Raw genomic sequence first — 20,671 nt, 5'->3', positions numbered from 1 at the left:
ATGTTGTATGGAGATGGAAATATATATTAAGGCTATCGCAAATACCCAGATCACAAGCTCAAGGAATTAATTAACGCGGCTAAAATCCCTACCCAGCAGGGAATCGCACCCGAGGTCGTACAAACCGAAGGCGTCTACACTGACGATTCAGCCGATTAATAATAATAATAATAATAATAATAATACAATACATGTTGTTTGTTTTACGTCTCACTAACTACTTTTACCGTTTTTGGAGACGACGACGAGGTGCGGTAATTCTGTTCCACAGGAGTGATTTTACGTGCCAGTAAAAATACCGTCACAAGACTGGCGTATGTGAGAAGTGTGAGCGTTACACATACATGAATGCTTTCAAATCGAAACAATATCTAGATAACACGTGCGTTGACGGTGTTCAGTACCTCGTTTTAAAGACGAAGAACCAATGCATGTAGCAACAAGTATTTGGCCTACGTAGACGTCATCGGGTGATGCACTAATGCTGCCACCTTGATGTAATAAGTCGCCGTGCAGCGCGGCTAAGGCCCGTATTCACCAAAGTCAGTTACTGTTACCTTAGATTGTCAAAACTCGGGTAATGCCATTATGTCGGATAACGCTCACTTCTGTATTCACCACCGCATTTACTATCTCGGTTTATCAAAACTAAGTTTTCGTTTCAATCTGAATTTGAACCTAAATTTTTTCATACTGACGTACGGAAAACAAATGACTGCATGCTGCCACCCATATCGAACGTAAACAAATTTGAATTACGTTTGGTGTTAGCAAATAGGTTATCATAAATTACGTCCGCTATTGACAAGAAACGAAGAAATAAGCCTCATATGACGTTCCAAGAGAAGGAATTGTTATTGAGTTTGGTGGCAGAAATCATTAACATCACAGATAATAAGAAAAATGTACTTATTTATTTATACATGAAAGTCCCCAACGAGCAAAGCACCGGGCGAGTTGGCCGTGCGTGTAGAGGCGCGCGGCTGTGAGCTTGCATCCGGGAGATAGTAGGTTCGAATCCCACTATCGGCAGCCCTGAAAATGGTTTCCCATTTTCACACCAGGCAAATGCTGGGGCTGTACCTTAATTAAGGCCACGGCCGCTTCCTTCCAACTCCTAGGCCTTTCCTATCCCATCGTCGCCATAAGAGACCTATCTGTGTCGGTGCGACGTAAAGCCCCTAGCAAAAAAAACAAAAACAAAAAAAACAAAAAAACGAGCAAAGCTCACTGTGTACACAGGACATATCCCCAATATTCAAAAGATAAAATTGGAACTTATTCAAAACTAGCTGATGTACCCGTGCTTCGCTACGGAATTCTCAGGAAAACTGTCTTTGTGGTTTTCCCAACTGCAGTCAGCATGGGTCATTACAATGATATCAGTAGCAATGTAGCGATTAAGAGCAATGTTATTATATAAAATACACATCAAATGAAAAAACCGCACGTTTTCTCACTTTTGACGAACAGTACTACAGTACCGATCTAACAGTCCAAAGTTCCAGTACTGGAATGACCAGGCCGCAGACAGCCGCAAACACTCTTCTGCAAATATCCCGTTAAATATGCACACTGCTCATTCCAATCAGTGCCTCAGAGTAGGGATTGACTAGCTGGAATGCTATGATGAACAGTGTGTTACCTACCAGTAGTATCAGGAAATTTATGAACCAGAGGAATGGCATGCTAAAGAAGAGAGAGATGTAACTCCCCAGCTATTTCCCGCCAATATTAATAAGGGAGGCCGTTATACTCGGTACGCAGCAGTAATTCCATCTATCGGAGATGAGTGGCAGCAGAAGACCAAGCACATCATAACAAACAATGGTCAATGTAATGTTATTGTTGATCAATTTTATGAGCTTTCTATATTGTAGGCGTTCACATTTAGTTTTATTCCGGCTGTGTGATATTAGGGCATGTTAAGGCTGTAGTTCCTTATTCCCCGGCTTTACATACCGGTACCTATTTTCATTAAATTCTGTTCGCCAATTTTCTCGTGACACGGCCCTGATATGGACTTAGCAACAAAAATCCTAATTCATGAATATCTCTGTTATGATAGCCGGTACGGTACAAAAAATGTATATAAGACTTAAATGATCAGAAATTTGATACTATATAACTTTTATTATGCAATATTTATTGATAGGACCACTAATAACATAAATATTTGGGAATTAAATTTTAGGCCTTCCCCTAAACTACCATTACACTCATAATGAATAAAATTATTTATAGCCTAGATTGTAGGGACTTATTTCTCGACTTTATATACCAATTTTCATTAAATTCTCGTGAGTCGTTTTCTCGTGATACGCGTACATACATACAGACAGACATAAATTATGGAAAATTAAAAGGTGTATTTCCTTGTTACTGTGGACACGACCGGTACAGAAATATCATTATTTTTAAATTCTGAGCAATGTACAGACAAAACTCTTATTATGTAATTATGTACGAGCAATGTCACTTCTCGCTTTGTTGCATAGATTTTCTGACATCACAGATATCCACGCCTTCCGAGCCTACTATGTATCTTGCAACCTACCGATTATTGAATTCGGGTCTCCCATTTGGTCTACCTCTTCACCCATTAATCTGAATCACACTGACCGCGTGCAGTCATTCTTCTGTGCCATTGTTAGAGCCAGAGTATGTGATTGTCGAAACTTGAGCAATAAGTTAAACCTTCTAGTCGCAGGAAAGTGGCCGACCTTAGATTCCTATATAACGCTGTTAACGGTTTATTTCGTTCTCCTGAAACTGCATCCTTCTTTTCCTTACATGTTCCAACTCGCAAAATCAGGATTAATCCGGCCCTTCATATTCCGTATTCCCGCCTCTCTCTCGTTCAAAGAAGTTTATTTATCCGCATACCAACCCTCCTTAACTCTTTATCTTCTGACAGGAACTTGGACGTTTTTTCTTCGTATGCCACCTTTAATCGCTTCTTCCGTAACTTAACCTAGTACGTTTTCCTCATATTCCTTTTTTTTCTCTTCTCATTGCTCTTCCCTCTTTTTTACATAATGTAATATTTATTTATTTATTTATTTATTTATTTATTTATTTATTTATTTATTTATTTATTTTTACTGTACTATACAGTTACTTACGTGTTACGTCTGTATTTATCTTGCTGTGTCTAGCTATAAGTTCTTCTCTTCGTTTTACGTTCAATCTTCAGTTTTCCTCGTTGTTTCTTTTGCCTTTATGTTTTGTTATTAACTGTTGTGTCTCTATTGTTATTTTGTTAGTTTTTAATTTTTCTCTATTTTTATCATTACATGTTTTTCCTTCTTTGTTCTTGCTTATTTTGTGTATGTTTGTCTTGTGCTACTCTATTGTAAATATATTTTTCATTGTGGAACTCTGTAATTCGGCTTCTCGCTGTTTTGGTTTCCCAAATAAATAAATAAATAAATAAATAAATAAATAAATAAATAAATAAATAAATAAATAAATAAATAAATAAATAAATAAATAAATAAATAAATAAATATGTGTGCTAATTCAATAATGTACAATGGAATTTACAATTGAAACCACTACCAATAATATAAAAATAATCTGCACAAAAGGCAGAATAAAATTGAAAGAAACTAAATTATAGCCTAACTAATACTAAAAAAGTTTACATTTTTTACTTAGTAATTTACAGAAATACTTTTTTAGACCAGGTAGCATTGAAACAATAATTTCCTTAACATAAGTTTAAATTTATTATCAGTTGAAATCTATTTTATTTCATGAGGTACTTCGTTGTATGTTTTAGATAAATAATTATTGACTCTCTCTGTTCCATAAGTTCTGTACCTGATTGACAAGTATGAATATTCAGAATTTTGCGTGTGTCATGCTGATGTATATCTCTATTATATTGTATGATAAGATTGTTATGAATTTACTGTTAACATTTTTGAAAATATAAACAGTGGCATTGAACTTAATCTCTAATTCCAAAGGTGGTATCGTACTATGATCATAAAGAACGTTAGTAGGGGTTAAATATGGTGCTCCTAACAAATTTCTAATGGCCCTATTCTGTAGAACTTTCAGTGGTTTAAAATCTGTTTTATACCTTTGACACTGAGCTCGATAGCTGCAGTCGCTTAAGTGCGGCCAGTATCCAGTATTCGGGAGATAGTAGGTTCGAACCCCACTGTCGGCAGCCCTGAAAATGGTTTTCCGTGGTTTCGCATTTTCACACCAGGCAAATGCTGAGGCTGTACCTTAATTAAGGCCACGGCCGCTTCCTTCCCACTCCTAGCCCTTTCCTGTCCCATCGTCGCCGTAAGACCTATCTGTGTCGGTGCGACGTAAAACAACTAGCAAAAAAAGAAATATACCTTTGACCCCAAATGAAAATCATATACTGTACAGTGGAACCTCGGATTGCGAGTAACTTGGTCTACGAGTGTTTTGCAAGACGAGCAAATATTTTAAATAAATTGTGACTTGATAAGCGAGTGAGGTTTCACAATACGAGCGTCACGTGTACGTACGTTTCCACCTCCCCTGTGCCTTTGTTTTCCCCTCCCCCTGCCACTCTCTTTCCTGGGAAAGTGTGTGTAATCATTTCCCGCGCTGGACTTCAGTTGGCGTGCCTCGCTCGCATAGTCAACACCGTACGAGTGTACTCTGTCATCTGTGATATAACTGTTCTGCAACGATGGGCCCTGTGAACGAAAAGAAGGCTAAAGAGGAATTCGGTCGGAAGAAGGAGATGATTACAGTGGATGAATCTGTTCAATGACAATGCAATGTCACATTTTCGTTAAATCCTCAAAAAGAGGCAAAAGCAACAGTCATTGGACAGGTTCCTCGTTAAAGTTGCACGAAAAGAAAACGCTTCCAATGAGCCAACTGATAGCAGTGATTCCGTTAGTGAAATTCGTGCTACGCAGTAACTCTTCTCATGTCATCTCTCGTCTCCCTCACACCAACAATGATTCTATTGTAAGGTGAAGTGCAGTTTAATTGTTTTACGTTATATTTTGTTTTAGAAATGTTATGCGAATAAATGTTTTTGTGTTGTGGACGAATCATCCGAGTTTCAATAGTTTCTTATCGGAAAATTTGCTTTGATATACGAGCGATTTGGATTACGAACATATTGCCGGAACGAATTATGCTCGCAAACCAAGGTTCCACAGTACCTTATATGAGAATATATTAAAGAATAGGCCTAATACAAGGATCTCTGTCCAGAAAGTGATAGGACTCCTTTAAGTCGCCTTAACACCAATAATTGGAGCAATCCTATCACATGAATTGGAAATATGCGTTTTTCAAAAGTTATTATCTACCGTCAAGCCCAAGAAATTTACTTTGTTTACTTTGCTGATAATATTGTGTCCAATTAGTACCTGGTTAGAAATCGTCATGGTCGCACTAGGTTTATGATATATCATAAATACCACCGGTTTTGCTTGAACTGTAAGAATGATAAGCTCTGAATTCGTTCAGTTCGTAAAACTCAGAGGATTTTAGCCAAGATTATGTCACTACCAGCACGTCTAAATTGCCAAGCCGAGATAGTACTTCGAGGTCTTCTACCGTATCTCTTATACTTCGCATGTTTAAGCAAAGAGCGTTAAAATCTGCTTCTAAGAATTATTATAGGCTACACATTGTATATTTCACCAAAAAAATAAGCTTTAATTCCTTAGTTCTTCATTTTTTTAAACCATCCAGTCGTATACTATACAAGATAGAAGCTATAATTGAGAATTCACCTTAGGTCTATCTATCTGTTGGGAATTCCAGTTTATGTTCGATCCTGGATAACATTGCCAGTGTCCAAGTTTTAGATAACCTGAAATGTGCTTCAAAATCAATGTCTGCGCAGTCCTCAAATTATGTAGCGCGTTAATCTTATACACATAGAACGTTTTATTGCATAATACTCACTGTGATTTTCTCTGCCAGTTAAATAAAGTATTCCAGCCGTCCACGAGCTGCCATTTTGAAAGGCTATGATCTTAGATTTTCTATTTTACCGGCCAACATTCCTCCAGTAACATTTTAAACTGAGATAATACCTATACAGGCTGATCGTGACTTGAGACCCATGCCGAGAAATGAGCATCAAACGCTAACACACCGTGGATTTCAGCCAATCCCACTGTAGCGTGCTTGCTGTGGGCCAAGCCTATGTTCTTGTTCAAGTCCCTCCCCTGGAGAAGTTTTATTTCTTCTATTGGCGCTTTCAAGCCAGTCATATGCCACGTGCTGATTTAGCAACACCACCTCGCAAAACCCGTCTGAAATTGCCCGCGAAGTGATCTGACTGGCTAACTTCAGCAGGTGATAAAATGACAAGGGCGCGAGATTTCGAGGTATTGTTTTCTAATTACCCATCAGTATGAGTAACGGTCATATACCCGGTTAATGTTGTTCCCGAACACCCTGTATATTATCTGAGTTAACAGCTAAATTTGCATTCACCATGAACATTAACTTATCGTTAAACCAAGATAAAAGCTTTTACTCGAGTTCATAAAGTGCAGTTTAAGTGCAGCTGTGGGCTTGGTAGTACGTCATGTGAGGTTTCATTTGATTCATGTCAGTGGATTCTACACGTTTCTAACACAAATAATTCGCGTAGTGAACATTTGAGTAAATTGTGATACAAAGAAATGCGGAACATTGTGTTGTTTTTTTAATTTACAAGTTGCTTTGCGTCGCACCGACACAGATAGGTCTTATGGCGACGTTGGGACAGGAAGGGGCTAGGAGTGGGAAGAAAGCGGCCGTGGCCTTAATTAAAGTACAGCCCCAGCATTTGCTTGGTGTGAAAATGGGAAACCACGGAAAACCATCTTCAGGGTTGCCGACAGTGCGGTTCGAACCCACTATCTCGCGAATACTGGATACTGGCCGCACTTAAGCGACTGCAGCTATTGAGCTCGGTGGAACATTGTTTTCTTTCGTAAAATGTTGTGATACAAGGGCTATAAATAGCTTCAAAAGTATCGAAAACGCATTCGAGAGGATAGAGCGGCTTGTCAGAATTCGACAAGCTCGAAAATCACCAGTGTCGGGGTTCGAAAAGCTTATCGGGAGAGTTTAAGGAGGCGAGTTCTGCGCTGCTGGAGCATCATTTAGAATTTAGAATTAGGAAATAAAATGCCAAACCTAAACTCACTAGATGAAATGAAATGTCGTATGGCTTTTAGTGCCATATTCCAGGACGGGTTCGGCTCACCAGGTGCAGGTCTTTCTACTTGACTCTCATAGGCGACTTGCGTGTCGTGATGAGGATGAAATAATGATGAAGACAACACATACACCCAGCCCCCGTGCCATTGTAATTAACCAATTAAGGTTAAAATCCCCGACCCAGCCGGGAATCGAACCCGGGACCCTCTGAACCGAAGGTCAGTACGCTGACCGTTCAGCCAACAAGTCGTACAACTCACTAGATAACTCATTGCGACAATAGGTCTGCCTATCGCGCAGTACGTATTTTACGTCGTATCTTATGACCGTGACCCCGACACAGCTCCGTTCGATGTTTGTTTTTTAAAATTATTGTACACAGCCTTTAAAATGTCGCCGGGACGATCTCCATGGAGTTAGGCCTAGTTATCGGCTATTGTATTTAAACCTACACAAGAACGAATAATATTTTGCTTATTTTTCACTGTATCGGAAAAACTCTTAGAACAAAAAGTATGTAAATCATCATCATCATCATCATCATCTGTTTACCCTCCATGTTCGGTTTTTCCCTCGGACTCAGCGAGGGATCCCACCTCTACCGCCTCAAGGGCAGTACCTCGCCCAGGCGGCCTCAGCTGCTATGCTGAACAGGGGCCTTGTGGAGGGATGGGAAGGTTGGAAGGGATAGGCAAGGAAGAGGGAGGGAAGCGGCCGTGGCCTTAAGTTAGGTACCATCCCGGCATTCACCTGGAGGAGAAGTGGAAAACCACGGAAAACCACTTCCAGGATGGCTGAGGTGGGAATCGAACCCACCTCTACTCAGTTGACCTCCCGAGGCTGAGTGGACCCCATTCCAGCCCTCGTACCACTTTTCAAATTTCGTGGCAGAGCCGGGAATCGAACCCAGGCCTCCGGGGGTGGCAGCTAATCACGCTAACCACTACACCACAGAGGCGGACAAAAGTATGTAAATAAGATTCCAAATACATTTTGTCATGAGCAATTTTCCTGTCAGAAACAACAGTAAAAGAGTTTTATGTTTTGGTTCCTATGAAGCGCCCTCCTGCTCAATTTTTTGAACTTCACGTAGCTAAGAACCTTTTTTTTTTTTTTTTTTTTCCCTATACCAAACTTAAACACCAAGTTTCATGAAAATACGCCTCCTCATTTTCCCGTGATGCTATAACAAACAGGCAAAACGTAAACCAGATATAGGCTGTTATTTGTCCTATACAGCATAAAAACCAAGTATTGTGTTACTATTCAAAAAGTACAAGCATATATATACACTGACTGTTGAATCCGTCCTTGACGGGTTAGTTCTTATACAATTGCAGCGGTAATACCATCAAACGGAGAAGAGCTGAAGAGAAAGAGAGAGCACATCTGAATTTACAGTAGCCAGTGTAATATTGCTGTTGATCAGTTTTATAGGCTTATTATAATATGCTCTTTACTTAGGACATTGGAGCCACTACATTTAGTTTTATTCCATCTTGGCGATATTAGGGCATTCGAGGTCAAAGCAGTCATTTATTTCCACCTCTCTTCATGACTCCCTTTTCTCATATTTTTTTTCTTACCGTTTTCCTTCTCTTTTTGGTTATCTTAATTATCTTCCTGATCAATATGGACTGATGATGTAGCCTACCTTGTAAAACAATAATCACAACAACGATCACCATCGTCATTTAACTCGTTACCATGACGATTGAGCTATGTTCGCTGTCGGTGGACTTTGCACTAAAAATTTAAATTTGTGAATATCTCTGTTATCACAATCAGTGCGGCAAAAGTGCATGAGACATGAATGATCGGAAATTGTAGTTTCTATAGCTTTTTATGTACATGTTTCAGATGGAACAAGTACTTCTGGAGATATTTAGAAGTTTGTGAAAAATGTAATAATCGCGAGTATCTCCGTTATTATTATTATTATTATTATTATTATTATTATTATTATTATTATTATTATTATTATTAAGGTAAAAGTGCATAAAATATAAAATATCGGTAAATGTATTTTACATAACTTTTGTAATGTATGGATTTTCGATACAAGTACGTATTATTAGCGGATTTTTTAAAATATTTTTTGTTTTCGTCTACGCCACTGTAGACCAATCAAATAATATATGGCAATTGCACTCTCCGGATATACCCGCTCTTCTTCTTCTTCTTCTTGTTTATCTGTTTACCCTCCAGCGTCGGTTTTTCTCTCGGACTCAGTGAGGGATCCCACCTCTACCGCCTCAAGGGCAGTAACCTGGAGCTTCAGACTCTGGGTCGGGGATACAACTGGGGAGTATGACCAGTACCTCGCCCAGGCGGCCTCACCTGCTATGCTGAACAGGGGCCTTGTGGGGGGATGGTAAGATTGGAAGGGATAGACAGGGAAGAGGGAAGGAAGCGGCCGTGACCTTAAGTTAGGTACCATCCCGGCATTTGCCTGGAGGAGAAGTGGGAAACCGCGGAAAACCACTTCCAGGATGGCTGAGGTGGGAATCGAACCCACCTCTACTCAGTTGACCTCCCGAGGCTGAGTGGACCCCGTTCCAGCCCTCGTACCACTTTTCAAATTTCGTGGCAGAGCCGGGAATCAAACCCCGCCCTCCGGGGGTGGCAGCTAATCACACTAACCACTGCACCACAGAGGCGGACTACCCGCTATTCTGTCGAGCTATTTTCTCGTGATTTTCACACAAACACCCAACCATACAGAAAATCAACCCGCATGGCGCAACAACCTCGAAGAGCCATTGCCTACCAAGCGACCGCTGCTCGACCCGAAGGCCTGCAGTTTATGAGGTGCCGTGTGGTCAGCACGACGAATCCTCTTCTCCTAGACCGGGGCCGTCATCTCACCGTCAGATAGCTCCTAAATTGTAATCATGTAGGCTGAGTGGACCTCGAAGTAGCCCTCAGATCCAGGTAAAAGAAACAGACAAGGAATTGAAATAAAACCATTTTCGACTTTCGTACACCTAATTCGAGATATAAACGAAGGATGGGGCAAAAATTTGATTTGTTCGGACACACTCTTTTTCCTTTCCTTAAGCATATTTAACGCTATGCTTTCTCTTGCTACAGGAAACAACGGAGAAATGACGCTCTCTTCACTACAAGGAAGATAAGTTGCAGTTGTTCACTGAAGAATTGGGAAGCAGTGGTCGGTGGGTGTGTGTGGGAATCCCAGGGAAAGTGACTGACCTTGCACCATGGAGACCGAACACTTGCTACCCGCGGAAGGTGGTCAGTCCGACAGCAGCGACATGACAGGCAGCAACCAACTGCCCGCGCGCCTCTCCGGCCTCTACAAGGTTTACCGCAGGAGATGGCTCATGTTGGCCATCTTCACGCTCTACTCCGTAGCTAACGCGGCTCAGTGGATCCAGTACTCCATCATCTCGAACGTCATACAGCGCTACTATGGGGTGAGCAGTTACGCCGTTGACTGGACTTCCATCGTTTACATGATCACCTTCCCTCCGTTCATCTTTCCAGCTTCAGCTTTTCTCGAGAGAATGGTGAGTTGAATTTTATTTCTGTGGTAACTATTGTAGGCTTGTAAGGTGTCCTCTTGGTTGTGAAATATTCAGTGATGGGAAGAGTACAAGAAACAAATGATCGGGCTCGATTACAGTTACTTGAGAAATATTTTACTCAGTTACGATTTCAAATTACTTTTTCAAAAAGTAATCAGTAAAATTAGACTCACTTACAGTTACTTAACAGAATGTTAGTCTTAAGGAAATCACGGATTTTTTCGCTTGGGGCTGGAGTAATACAAAAGTTTGAAAGGATAAGGAATATATTACGGTACTTCATTGTGTGTGTGTGTTTTAGCATAGAGGCATTGAGTGGCTGTCATCACTAGGTGAGACAACATGATACCTTGGAATTTTAGAAATGATCTTTTTCCATCTTTATATTTTAATTAATGACTTTTTGCTTTTGAAATTATTTTCCATTTACTTTACAAATAAATTAATTGGTTCTTAAAATTCTCATCACTAATCTTCGACGTCTTAACGGGGAAGCACATCTTTGCATTTATTGAAAAGACGCCCTACAGTGGCACTTGAATAAATATCTGTGTTTAATTTTAAAGAACATCTTTGGAATATCTTTGGAAGTACTGAAGAGGTGTCCGCCTCTGTGGTGTAGTGGTTAGTGTGATTAGCTGCCACCCCCGGAGGTCCGGGTTCGATTCCCGGCTCTGCCACGAAATTTGAAAAGTGGTACGAGGGCTGGAACGGGGTCCACTCAGCCCCGGGAGATCAACTGAGTAGAGGGGGGTTCGGTTCCCACCTCAGCCATTCTGGAAGTGGTTTTCCGTGGTTTCCCACTTCTCCTCCAGGCAAATGCCGGGGTGGTACTTACGGCCACGGCCGCTTCCTTCCCTCTTCCTTGTCTATCCTTTCCAATCTCCCCATCCCCCCGCAACGCCCCTGTTCAGCATAGAAGGTGAGGCCACCCGGGCGAGGTACTGGTCATCCTCCCCAGTTGTATCCCCGACCCAATGTCTCACGCTTCAGGACACTGCCTTTGAGGCGGTAGAGGTGGGATTCCTCGCTCAGTCCGAGGGAAAAGCCAACCCTGGAGGGCAAACAGTTTAAGAAAGAAAGTACTGAAGAGGTAAACATTTAAAAAATTAAATGCTTTTTGTTCGGGGCGTCGACCTATGTGGATCTTTTGCCCCTACTGGCAGCATATTGTATGAACCTGCATGTAATGCCGGTAGTATAGAATGTTGTGTGTGAGGAAAGGAAGATTAAGGACGTCACAAACACCCAGTCCCCAGGCCAGGGATATTAATCATTACAATTTAAAAAGCCTGACCCGGCTGGCAATCGAACCCGCGGCCGCCGGGTGATAGGCGAACGCGTTGCCCCCTACACCGCGGGACCGGACGATGAAGAGGTAAAAAGTACCCCATCCAGACCTGGTGAAGCTACTGGTTCTGCTATAGTAGAACTGAAAATGTTATATTCATCATCATTCTTTTTTAACATTTCTGTTTTCGTGCAATGCATATCAATTACTATAATGTAACGATTACAATTTAATTTTTCATTTTTTTTACAAGTTATTTTACGTCACACCGACACAGATAGGTCTTATGGCGACGATGGGACTGGAAAGGGCCTGGAGTGGGAAGGAATCGGCCGTGGCCTTAATTAAGGTCTAGTCTGATGTGAAAATGGGAAATCATGGAAAACCATCTTCAGGGCTGCCGACAGTGGGGTTCGAACCCACTATCTCCCGAATACTGGATACTGGCCACACTTAAGCGACTGCAGCTATCGAGCTCGGTCACTTTTATTTCAAGAAGTAAATTACAAGTAAAAATTACTTTTAAAAAAAGTAACTATTACAAGTGGTACGAGAGCTGGAAAGGGGTCCACTCTGCCTCGGGAGGTCAACTGAGTAGAGGGTGGTTCGATTCCCTCCTCAGCCATCCTGGAAGTAGTTTTCCGTGGTTTCCCACTTCTCCTCCAGGCAAATGCCGGGTTGGTACCAAACTTAAGGCTACGGCCGCTTCCTTCCCTCTTCCGTGCCTACCCTTTCCAAACTTCCCATCCCCACACAAGGCCCCTGTTCAGCATAGCAGATGAGGCCGCCTGGGCGAGGTACTGGTCATCCTCCCCAGTTGTATCCCCAGACCCAGAGTATGAAGCTCCAGGATACTGCCCTTGAGGCGGTGGTTACGTCTCGAAAACTCACGAGTTTCAAAACTCACGGGCTAAAATTAGTTACAAATAGTATCAAAACTCACGACTACAAACTGGTAGCTAAAGTAAACATTCTAATAAGTCTCAAAATTCACGAGTCCGGACAGCAGGTGCTTGCGATGACCGCAGGAGGGACGAGGTGCTCGGTGACTTCGCTTCCCTTGCGATAGGCAGGGGATACTGCGGATGTTATTTTGCCACCCCGACCCACAGGGGAAAAATAATGGCTGGTGAATGAAAGAGACCGAGGTGTATTATTATTATTATTATTATTATTATTATTATTATTATTAAAATATTTTGCTGTTATCTTACAGCGAATATAATGCATTTTTTTAACTTTCACATAAATTTATAATAATTACGTGTGGCTTACGGGGAAGTCTGGTGGAGGTCTTTAGAGCTGACGCCGTATAGGCGACCTGCACGCCTGTGAGGATGAGGCCCTACCGAAGATGACGTCTAATGCTAAAGATGGCACGAACACCCAGTCCCCGAGCCATAGGAATTAACTAGTGGAAGTTTAAAATCTCCCACCCGATCGGAAACCGAACCCGAGACCACCTGGACCCCTTGGATCAAAGGTCAGCATGCTAACAATTTATGCATGCAGCCGGACGACATAAAATTAAAGTAGGTATATTGCCCGCTGCTAGTTAAAAGAAACTGAAGTTGGCAGTACTGGGTCTTAGTTCCATTATGCGGTCAGAAGGCGGTAGCCCCAGGGGCTCTGAACTTTGGAGCGTGGGTTGGCGACCACGGGGCCCTCAGCTGAGTCCTGGCATTGCTTCCACTTACTTGTGCCAGGCTCCTTACTTTCATCTATCCTATCCGACCTCCCTTGGTCAACTCTTGGTTCTTTTCCGACTCCGACGGTATTACGAATGGAGGCCTAGGGAGTCTTTCATTTTCATGCCCTTCGTGGCCCTTGTCTTCCTTTGGCCGATACCTTCATTTTTCGAAGTGTCGGACCCCTTCCATTTTTCTCTCTGATTAGTGTTATATAGAGGATGGTTGCCTAGTTGTACTTCCTCTTAAAACAATAATCATCACCACCATCATAAGGCGGTATTTACTTGAATAAGGAATTTTATTTAAGGACATTAAAGAAAAAAGGCGTATTTCTATTTTTCGTAAGAGTTCATCTATTCGCTTATTTCAATAGATTATCTACCTGACACACTTAAACCGAAATAAATTATTCATGACGCATCCGCTTATTCTGTGCGATATAACTGAATGTTGTTTGAAACTCATTCTATTATTTAAATTTATTATTCATTCAGTTATTTAAATAATCGGATGGAAGTTATTCGATTATTAAAATTATTCCATTATCCCATTACTAATAGGGTGGACATTTATCCATTCAATGAAGAACTGGCCCTGCTCGTGAGTTTTGAGACTGGCCCAGGTAGAGAATCCTGTTCTTACTAATCCTCTTCCTGAAATTCGTGAGTTTTGAAACTCGTGAGTTTTTAGACTCGTGAGTTTTGAGACGACGCGGAGGCGGTACAGGTGGGATCCCTCGCTGAGTCCGAGGGAAAAACCGACCCTGGAGGATAAACAGATTACGAACGAACTATTACAAGTAAAAAAAATAATAATAATGTAATCGTTACAAGTAATTGGATTATTTTTACTGTGTTTCTAATCGCTCCCTCAAGGGATGCAAATGGTTTCAGAAATTTTCATGGACTATAAAATAGAGTGTGTAATACGTTATTTGTTAAAATAAAATGCATAATTAAGAGTGTATTTGAGCCTTCAAAAGAATGCAGGCTAGTTTAGAAAATCTCACAGTAAGTAAACATACGCCCTCGTCGCGCGGAGGTGCAATTATTTTCAGGTACACTCCCAGTGGAGGTGAGCTTCGCGTGCCATTTTTAATCACATACCAGCCTTCCTGCCATTCTTAAATCTCTGCAAGTACCGTGAATCGAAAACGGGCGTCCGAGGACGGCAGCTTACCGTTACGCTGTCGAGCGGATAGAAAATCTCATGAAATGAGGTGAAGTTGTGTGTCACTCTTAAAATTGACAGACTTAAGCAACATGTGTCATTAAATTGTTAAAGTTGTAATTACAATTAAAATTAAACTATTTTAAAGGCATCGTAATTGAGAACATTTACGGTTATGACCCCATATCACACAATTGTATTAAAAATGCGTTAATGGTTTTAAAATATTTTTGCTGTAATTTTATATTTCTTTCCAGCATGAAAAAAACAGGACACACATTTCTTCTTCAAAACGTTTTTTGCAGCAAACAATATTTGAGTTACATCTTCCATATCTTTAAAGAGCAGACTGTCGTGAATAGGACCAAAATTTCGCAATTTTCTTTTTTCTCTTCTATGTACACTGACTGAGCAAATGTCATGGGATAGCGGAGCACTGATGCGCAGGTGTGTAGTCTGCGCACCACACGCCCCCTGTACCAGCGGCAGTTGTATAGGAGACCTTGTGAGCAGTGGCTGTGCATGTGACAGGTGTAACATGGAACGTCGTCGTGAGCTGACACCGTTCGAACGGGGTATGGTGGTCGGTGCCCGACGAATGGGAAGTGCGATTTCGGAAGTGGTGCGGGAATTCGGCTTCACGCGATCAACCGTGTCCAGGGTGTATCGTGAATGGTTGAATGCGGGTGTCACTGTCTACAACAGACGAACGACCGGCCGTCCAGCCACCCTCGATGACCGTGACCGGCGACATCTGAGACGGATTGTCAATAGTGACAGACGGGCAACCCTGCAACAAATCACGGCTCAATTCAACACAGGCCGTGCTAGACACGTCTCCCAGTGGACAATTCGTAGGAACATGGGTTCTATGGGGTATGGGAGCCGGCGCCGCACACGGGTGCCTCTATTAACCCAACGTCATCGGGCACAACGACGCGCATTTGTCGCCAGTTACCAGGGATGTATACTGGAACAATGGCGTAACGTGATATGGTCGGACGAATCACGATTTCAACTGCACCATGCCGACGAGAGGCACCGTGTATGGCGCAGACCACATGAAGCGAGATGGATCCCGCTTGCCTCGAAGGTGTGGTCCAGGGCGCTGGTGTCTCTGTTTTGGTCTGGGGTGCATTTTCTTTGTATGGAATGGGCCCCCTAGTTGTTCTGGAAGAGACTTTGATTGGTACACGGTATGTTGAGCTGCTCGGAGACCATCTCCACCCATTTTTGGCCTTCAAGCGCCCAGACGGTTCTGCGGTGTTTCAAGGTGATAATGCGCCCCCACATCGCTCCCACGTCGCCCGGAAATGGTTCCAGGAACATGCAGTGGAGGTTCTACGACTACCATGGCCACCCAGGAGCCCCGATATGAACCCTACTAGCATATCTGGGATGTCCTGGAACGCAGGCTCCGTGCCATAGATCCTGCACCCACGAACAGACCAGCATTGGCGGCCGCTCTGCAAACGATTTGGTGTCAGCTGCGTCCAGAGGACCATCAGGGACTTGTCGACTCACTTCCACGGCGTCTCACTGCAGTTCGCAGAGCCAGAGGAGGCGCCATACGCTATTAGGTGACTATCCCATGACATTTGCTAAGTCAGTGTATATGAATTTACAAAGAAATCAAAGGAAATTATTAAGCCTCAGTTTAAGAGTCTAATGCAAATTTTAGCCGCAGTCTTCCGCACACTCACATTTAGGTAGCCAACACATAGCATCTGAATATTATATCTAGAAATAGGTTGTTTTGCACACTCGCGCATGACTATACTATGGCTCTAAAACTCGATAAATTTTAATATAGCTTCTAAATTGTGCTAGTTATCATATATTATATGCTGTTAAATACTATATATGCGTGTATTTTTTAACTATTTGCTTCACGTTACACCGACAAAGATACGTCTTGTGGTGACGATTAAATATTTATATGTTTGTAATACATTTCAATTAATCATTGAAATAGTAATATTTATCAAATGTAGAATTCTTGAGTTTTATATAGCTATGAATATATTTAAATGTGTGATAAAATTCGGAGGAAGTTGTTCCAATACAGTACCTAAAGAGGAGTGTGTATCTATGATCATAACTAAGACTTTAACTTTACACACTAATGTGTGTGTGCCTTTCTATCTTTGATATTACGTCAGATACAGTGAGATGTATTTATTAGTTTCAGCATCGTTTCCCTGTGCACTCTAATCGTCTGACTTGAACTGACGTGTGTTAGTCTTACGATAAATTTGTGTTTGAATTCCTAGTGATTTGTAATTTTTAAACTTTTGACGTAAATAGAATTGGAATTGTAAAAATTCTCGGTCCGCCTCTGTGGTGTAGTGGTTAGTGTGATTAGCTGCCACCCCCAGAGGCCCGGGTTCGATTCCCGGCTCTGCCACGAAATTTGAAAAGTGATACGAGGGCTGGAACGGGGTCCACTCAGCCTCGGGAGGTCAACTGAGTAGAGGTGGGTTCAGTTCCCACCTCAGCCAATCTGGAAGTGGTTTTCCGTGGTTTCCCACTTCTTCTCCAGGCAAATGCCGGGATGGTTCCTAACTTAAGGCCACGGCTGCTTCCTTCTCTCTTCGTTGTCTATCCCTTCCAAACTTCCCATCCCCCCGCAAGGCCCCTGTTCAGCATAGCAGGTGAGGCCGCCTGGGCGAGGTACTGGCCATCCTCCCCAGTTGTATCCCCCGACCCAGAGTCTGAAGCTCCAGGACACTGCCCTTGAGGCGGTAGAGGTGGGATCCTTCGCTGAGTCCGAGGGAAAAGCCAACCCTGGAGGGTAAGCAGATTAAGAAAGAAAGAAATAATCCTCAGCGCATTGCCACATTTTCGAATTCTCACCATATCTACTACCGAGAATATGTTCCTCGTAGTGAAAAAATATTTCGCTTATCATATTTTTTCTATGATCAAGATTACCATGTTTAGATGCAGAGTATACATTGGAGTAATGGCTTACGGCATTCCGTATTCACACCAGTGCTGCTTGTAAAACAGAACATTAGAATCGAAACTAGTTTTCACTTTTCGAAATTGAACGCACGAGGATGCTTGATTATGAACGTGCCATTGATAATGGCTGTACTCGTCTTTATAGAAGAACGGGTTAATTAAACCGTAAATTTCAGGACTTACAAATTTAAGTGGAATCCTAATGACACGGATTTGAACTTTTTTTTTTTGGTCATTTTCACATACATAGACCGGTATTTGATCTTCAACCACTTCGAAGAAAGCCCAGTAGCAAAACCTCGAAGCTATCACGCCTTGTCTGTTGGAACGCTCGAGTCTGAAGGTATTTTATTTACAGTAGAATTCCAGTAATCCAAACTAATCGAGATTGTGGCCTGTTCGGATTCGACTCGGAAAATCAGAAAAGGAGAACAAACATGCAACGTTGTACACGCGTGCACAGAAATGGTGTCCGGACATAAATCATCAACACTGCAACATTCCAGTGCTAAAAAGGAGAGGAGGGAGTAAAGGGGTAGTATTGAAGGCCACTCCAGTACCGGACAAGAGGGGAAGGAAGTGAACGGGTAGTGCTGAAGGCACAGTGTGTCTATTGCTATACATCCGCCACTTTGCCCATTTAAATCACAACAGTCTTGTAGCGGGTTGTCTACCCTGTAGTGATGCGTTAAGCGAGGAGGTGGGGGGAAGGCCATGCTTTGTTTATGTCGGGTCACCATTTCTGTGCTCGCGTGTACAATATATAGGCCTATAGTACAGTGTACAGTTACCGTACTAGCAGCCACAATGCAACAGTAAATAATAATAATAATAATAATAATAATAATAATAATAATAATAATAATAATAATAATAATAATAATAATAATAATAATAATAATAATAAAGAATACACAAGTTAATAGTACAGTATCTAGTAACTAGCTTACAGTAAAACTTATTAACCAATGAAGAAATGAACTGAATGTTACTGTCTGTTTTTCATAAGTACCATGTTAGTAAGGGGGGAAAACCTAGGATGTCCTCCATTGCACATAATGGTGTAGTATCCAGTGCCCCTGTTATTCCTAGACACGCAAGTCTTTGGACACTGTTTAACTTGGTGGTCACAGTTTTACTCTCCGAGCCTGGCCACCAGACTAAAGATGCATAGGTGATCGTGGGCCGTACAATAGAGATATAGAGCCACTGGACCACCTTAGATCTTAGGCCCCAAGTCTTCCCGACGGCCCTGCGACAGGCCCACATAATCTTGCGAGCCTTATCCACCTTATGATCTATATGTTTCTTCCAACTCAGTCTTGCCTCAAGGATTACCCCTAGGTACTTAACTGAGGTTGTCTTAGCTAATTTTTTCCCAAATAGGAAAGGCTCTGACAGTCCGTCTAACCTTCTCCTCCTGGTAAATACCACGAGCTCCGTCTTATCGGGATTAACAGACAAGTCTGTCTCGTGGCACCATCTTTCCACCCTACGTAAAGAGCTCTGTACGAGCTCGGAAACCGTGCTGGGGAAATTTCCTACCGCCATCAGGCCTATGTCATCTGCATAGCCTTGGGCGTATATTCCTCCAACATTTAACCTGGTAAGTAGTTCATCCACTACCAGACACCATAATGTTGGTAATAATACTCCTCCCTGTGGACACCCCCTGTCTATATTAGCTCTCAACATTACAGCGTTGAGGGTAAACAGAACTTGACGGCCCTGCAGTGAGGCCATAATCCATTTTATGAGCATACTGCTCACTCCTCTTCTCTCTAGACTACGTTCTATGGAGCCCAAAGATGTATAGTTAAAGGCCCCTTCTATATCTAGGAATACAACCATAGCAAGTTGTTGCTGATCCAAGGCACTCTCCAGCCTAGAGACTAGCTGGTGTAGTGCCGTCTCAACCGACTTCCCTGGTTGATATGCATGTTGATGAGAATGTAGGGGAAAGTCCCTTAATACTTTCTCCCTGATATGTCTATCCACCAGTCTTTCCAAGGTCTTAAGTAGAAAAGACGTTAGACTAATGGCTCTATAATCGTTAGGTCTAGTATATGAAGACCTTCCGGGTTTAGGTATATACACCACCTTCGCCTGACGCCACAAGGAGTACACGTACCCCATAGTGAGACAGTCTCTAGATTCTGACCAGGTATGGTATAAGGACCCCCCCCCCCCCCCCGCTTCCTGAAGAAGTGCCGGGAAGATCCCATCCACCCCTGGGCTTTTGTAAGGGGCAAAGGATTCTAATGCCCACTTAACCCTTCTTGGGGTAACAATCTCTGCGGCTTCCTTCCAGCCACTTTTATCGGGTCTGAAGGATCCGCTCGATTCTACCTCACTATTCGTGACTACCGAACCTGGAAAGTGGGCATCAAGCAGTAAGTTCAGGGTCTCCCTCTCTGTGGATGTGTATCCACCCGAAGGCGACTCCAGTGAACCCAGCCTTGCCCTTTTATCCAAGGTTAAAATTTTATGAAGCCTTGCCGCTTCATGTTGACTTTCAATGGATTCACAAAACTGTCTCCAAGATTTCCTAGAAGCCTTTTTGACTTCTGACTTGTACCTTCTTTGTGATTCTTTGTAAGAATCTAGGCTTTCTTGATCCTGAAGTTCCCTGTATTATTCCAGAGCCTTCGTGTATTTCTCCTCAGGTGTTCAAGATAACTATTCCACTTGAAGCTTCCTGTTACTCTTTTTGCCTTAAGAATAGGGCAGTTTAATTCATAAGAGATAACCAGTGTCCGTGTGAGAAAACTCACACTGAGCTCCAGCTCCTCTTTGTTTTTAATTATATTTGAGGGTCCTCCCTCCAGTCG

The 20,671-nt window shown here is 42.3% G+C and overlaps 1 protein-coding gene across 1 annotated transcript in view; it reads left to right on the top strand.

Moving 5' to 3' along the window:
* Positions 1-20,671, top strand: part of LOC136866250 (heme transporter FLVCR2) — a 191,550-nt gene that overhangs the window by 51,729 nt on the left and 119,150 nt on the right. Inside the window, exon 2 of the mRNA XM_067143046.2 lies at positions 10,267-10,703. Coding sequence (XP_066999147.2) covers positions 10,395-10,703 — 309 coding nt within the window. The 5' untranslated portion in view covers positions 10,267-10,394. The remainder of the gene's footprint in view (positions 1-10,266; positions 10,704-20,671) is intronic.

Source organism: Anabrus simplex, chromosome 3 (genome assembly GCF_040414725.1).
Source record: "Anabrus simplex isolate iqAnaSimp1 chromosome 3, ASM4041472v1, whole genome shotgun sequence".
Taxonomy (NCBI): Eukaryota; Metazoa; Arthropoda; class Insecta; order Orthoptera; family Tettigoniidae; genus Anabrus; species Anabrus simplex.
Note: the sequence above shows the minus strand (reverse complement) of the source record. Positions and strands in the feature narration are given on the sequence as shown.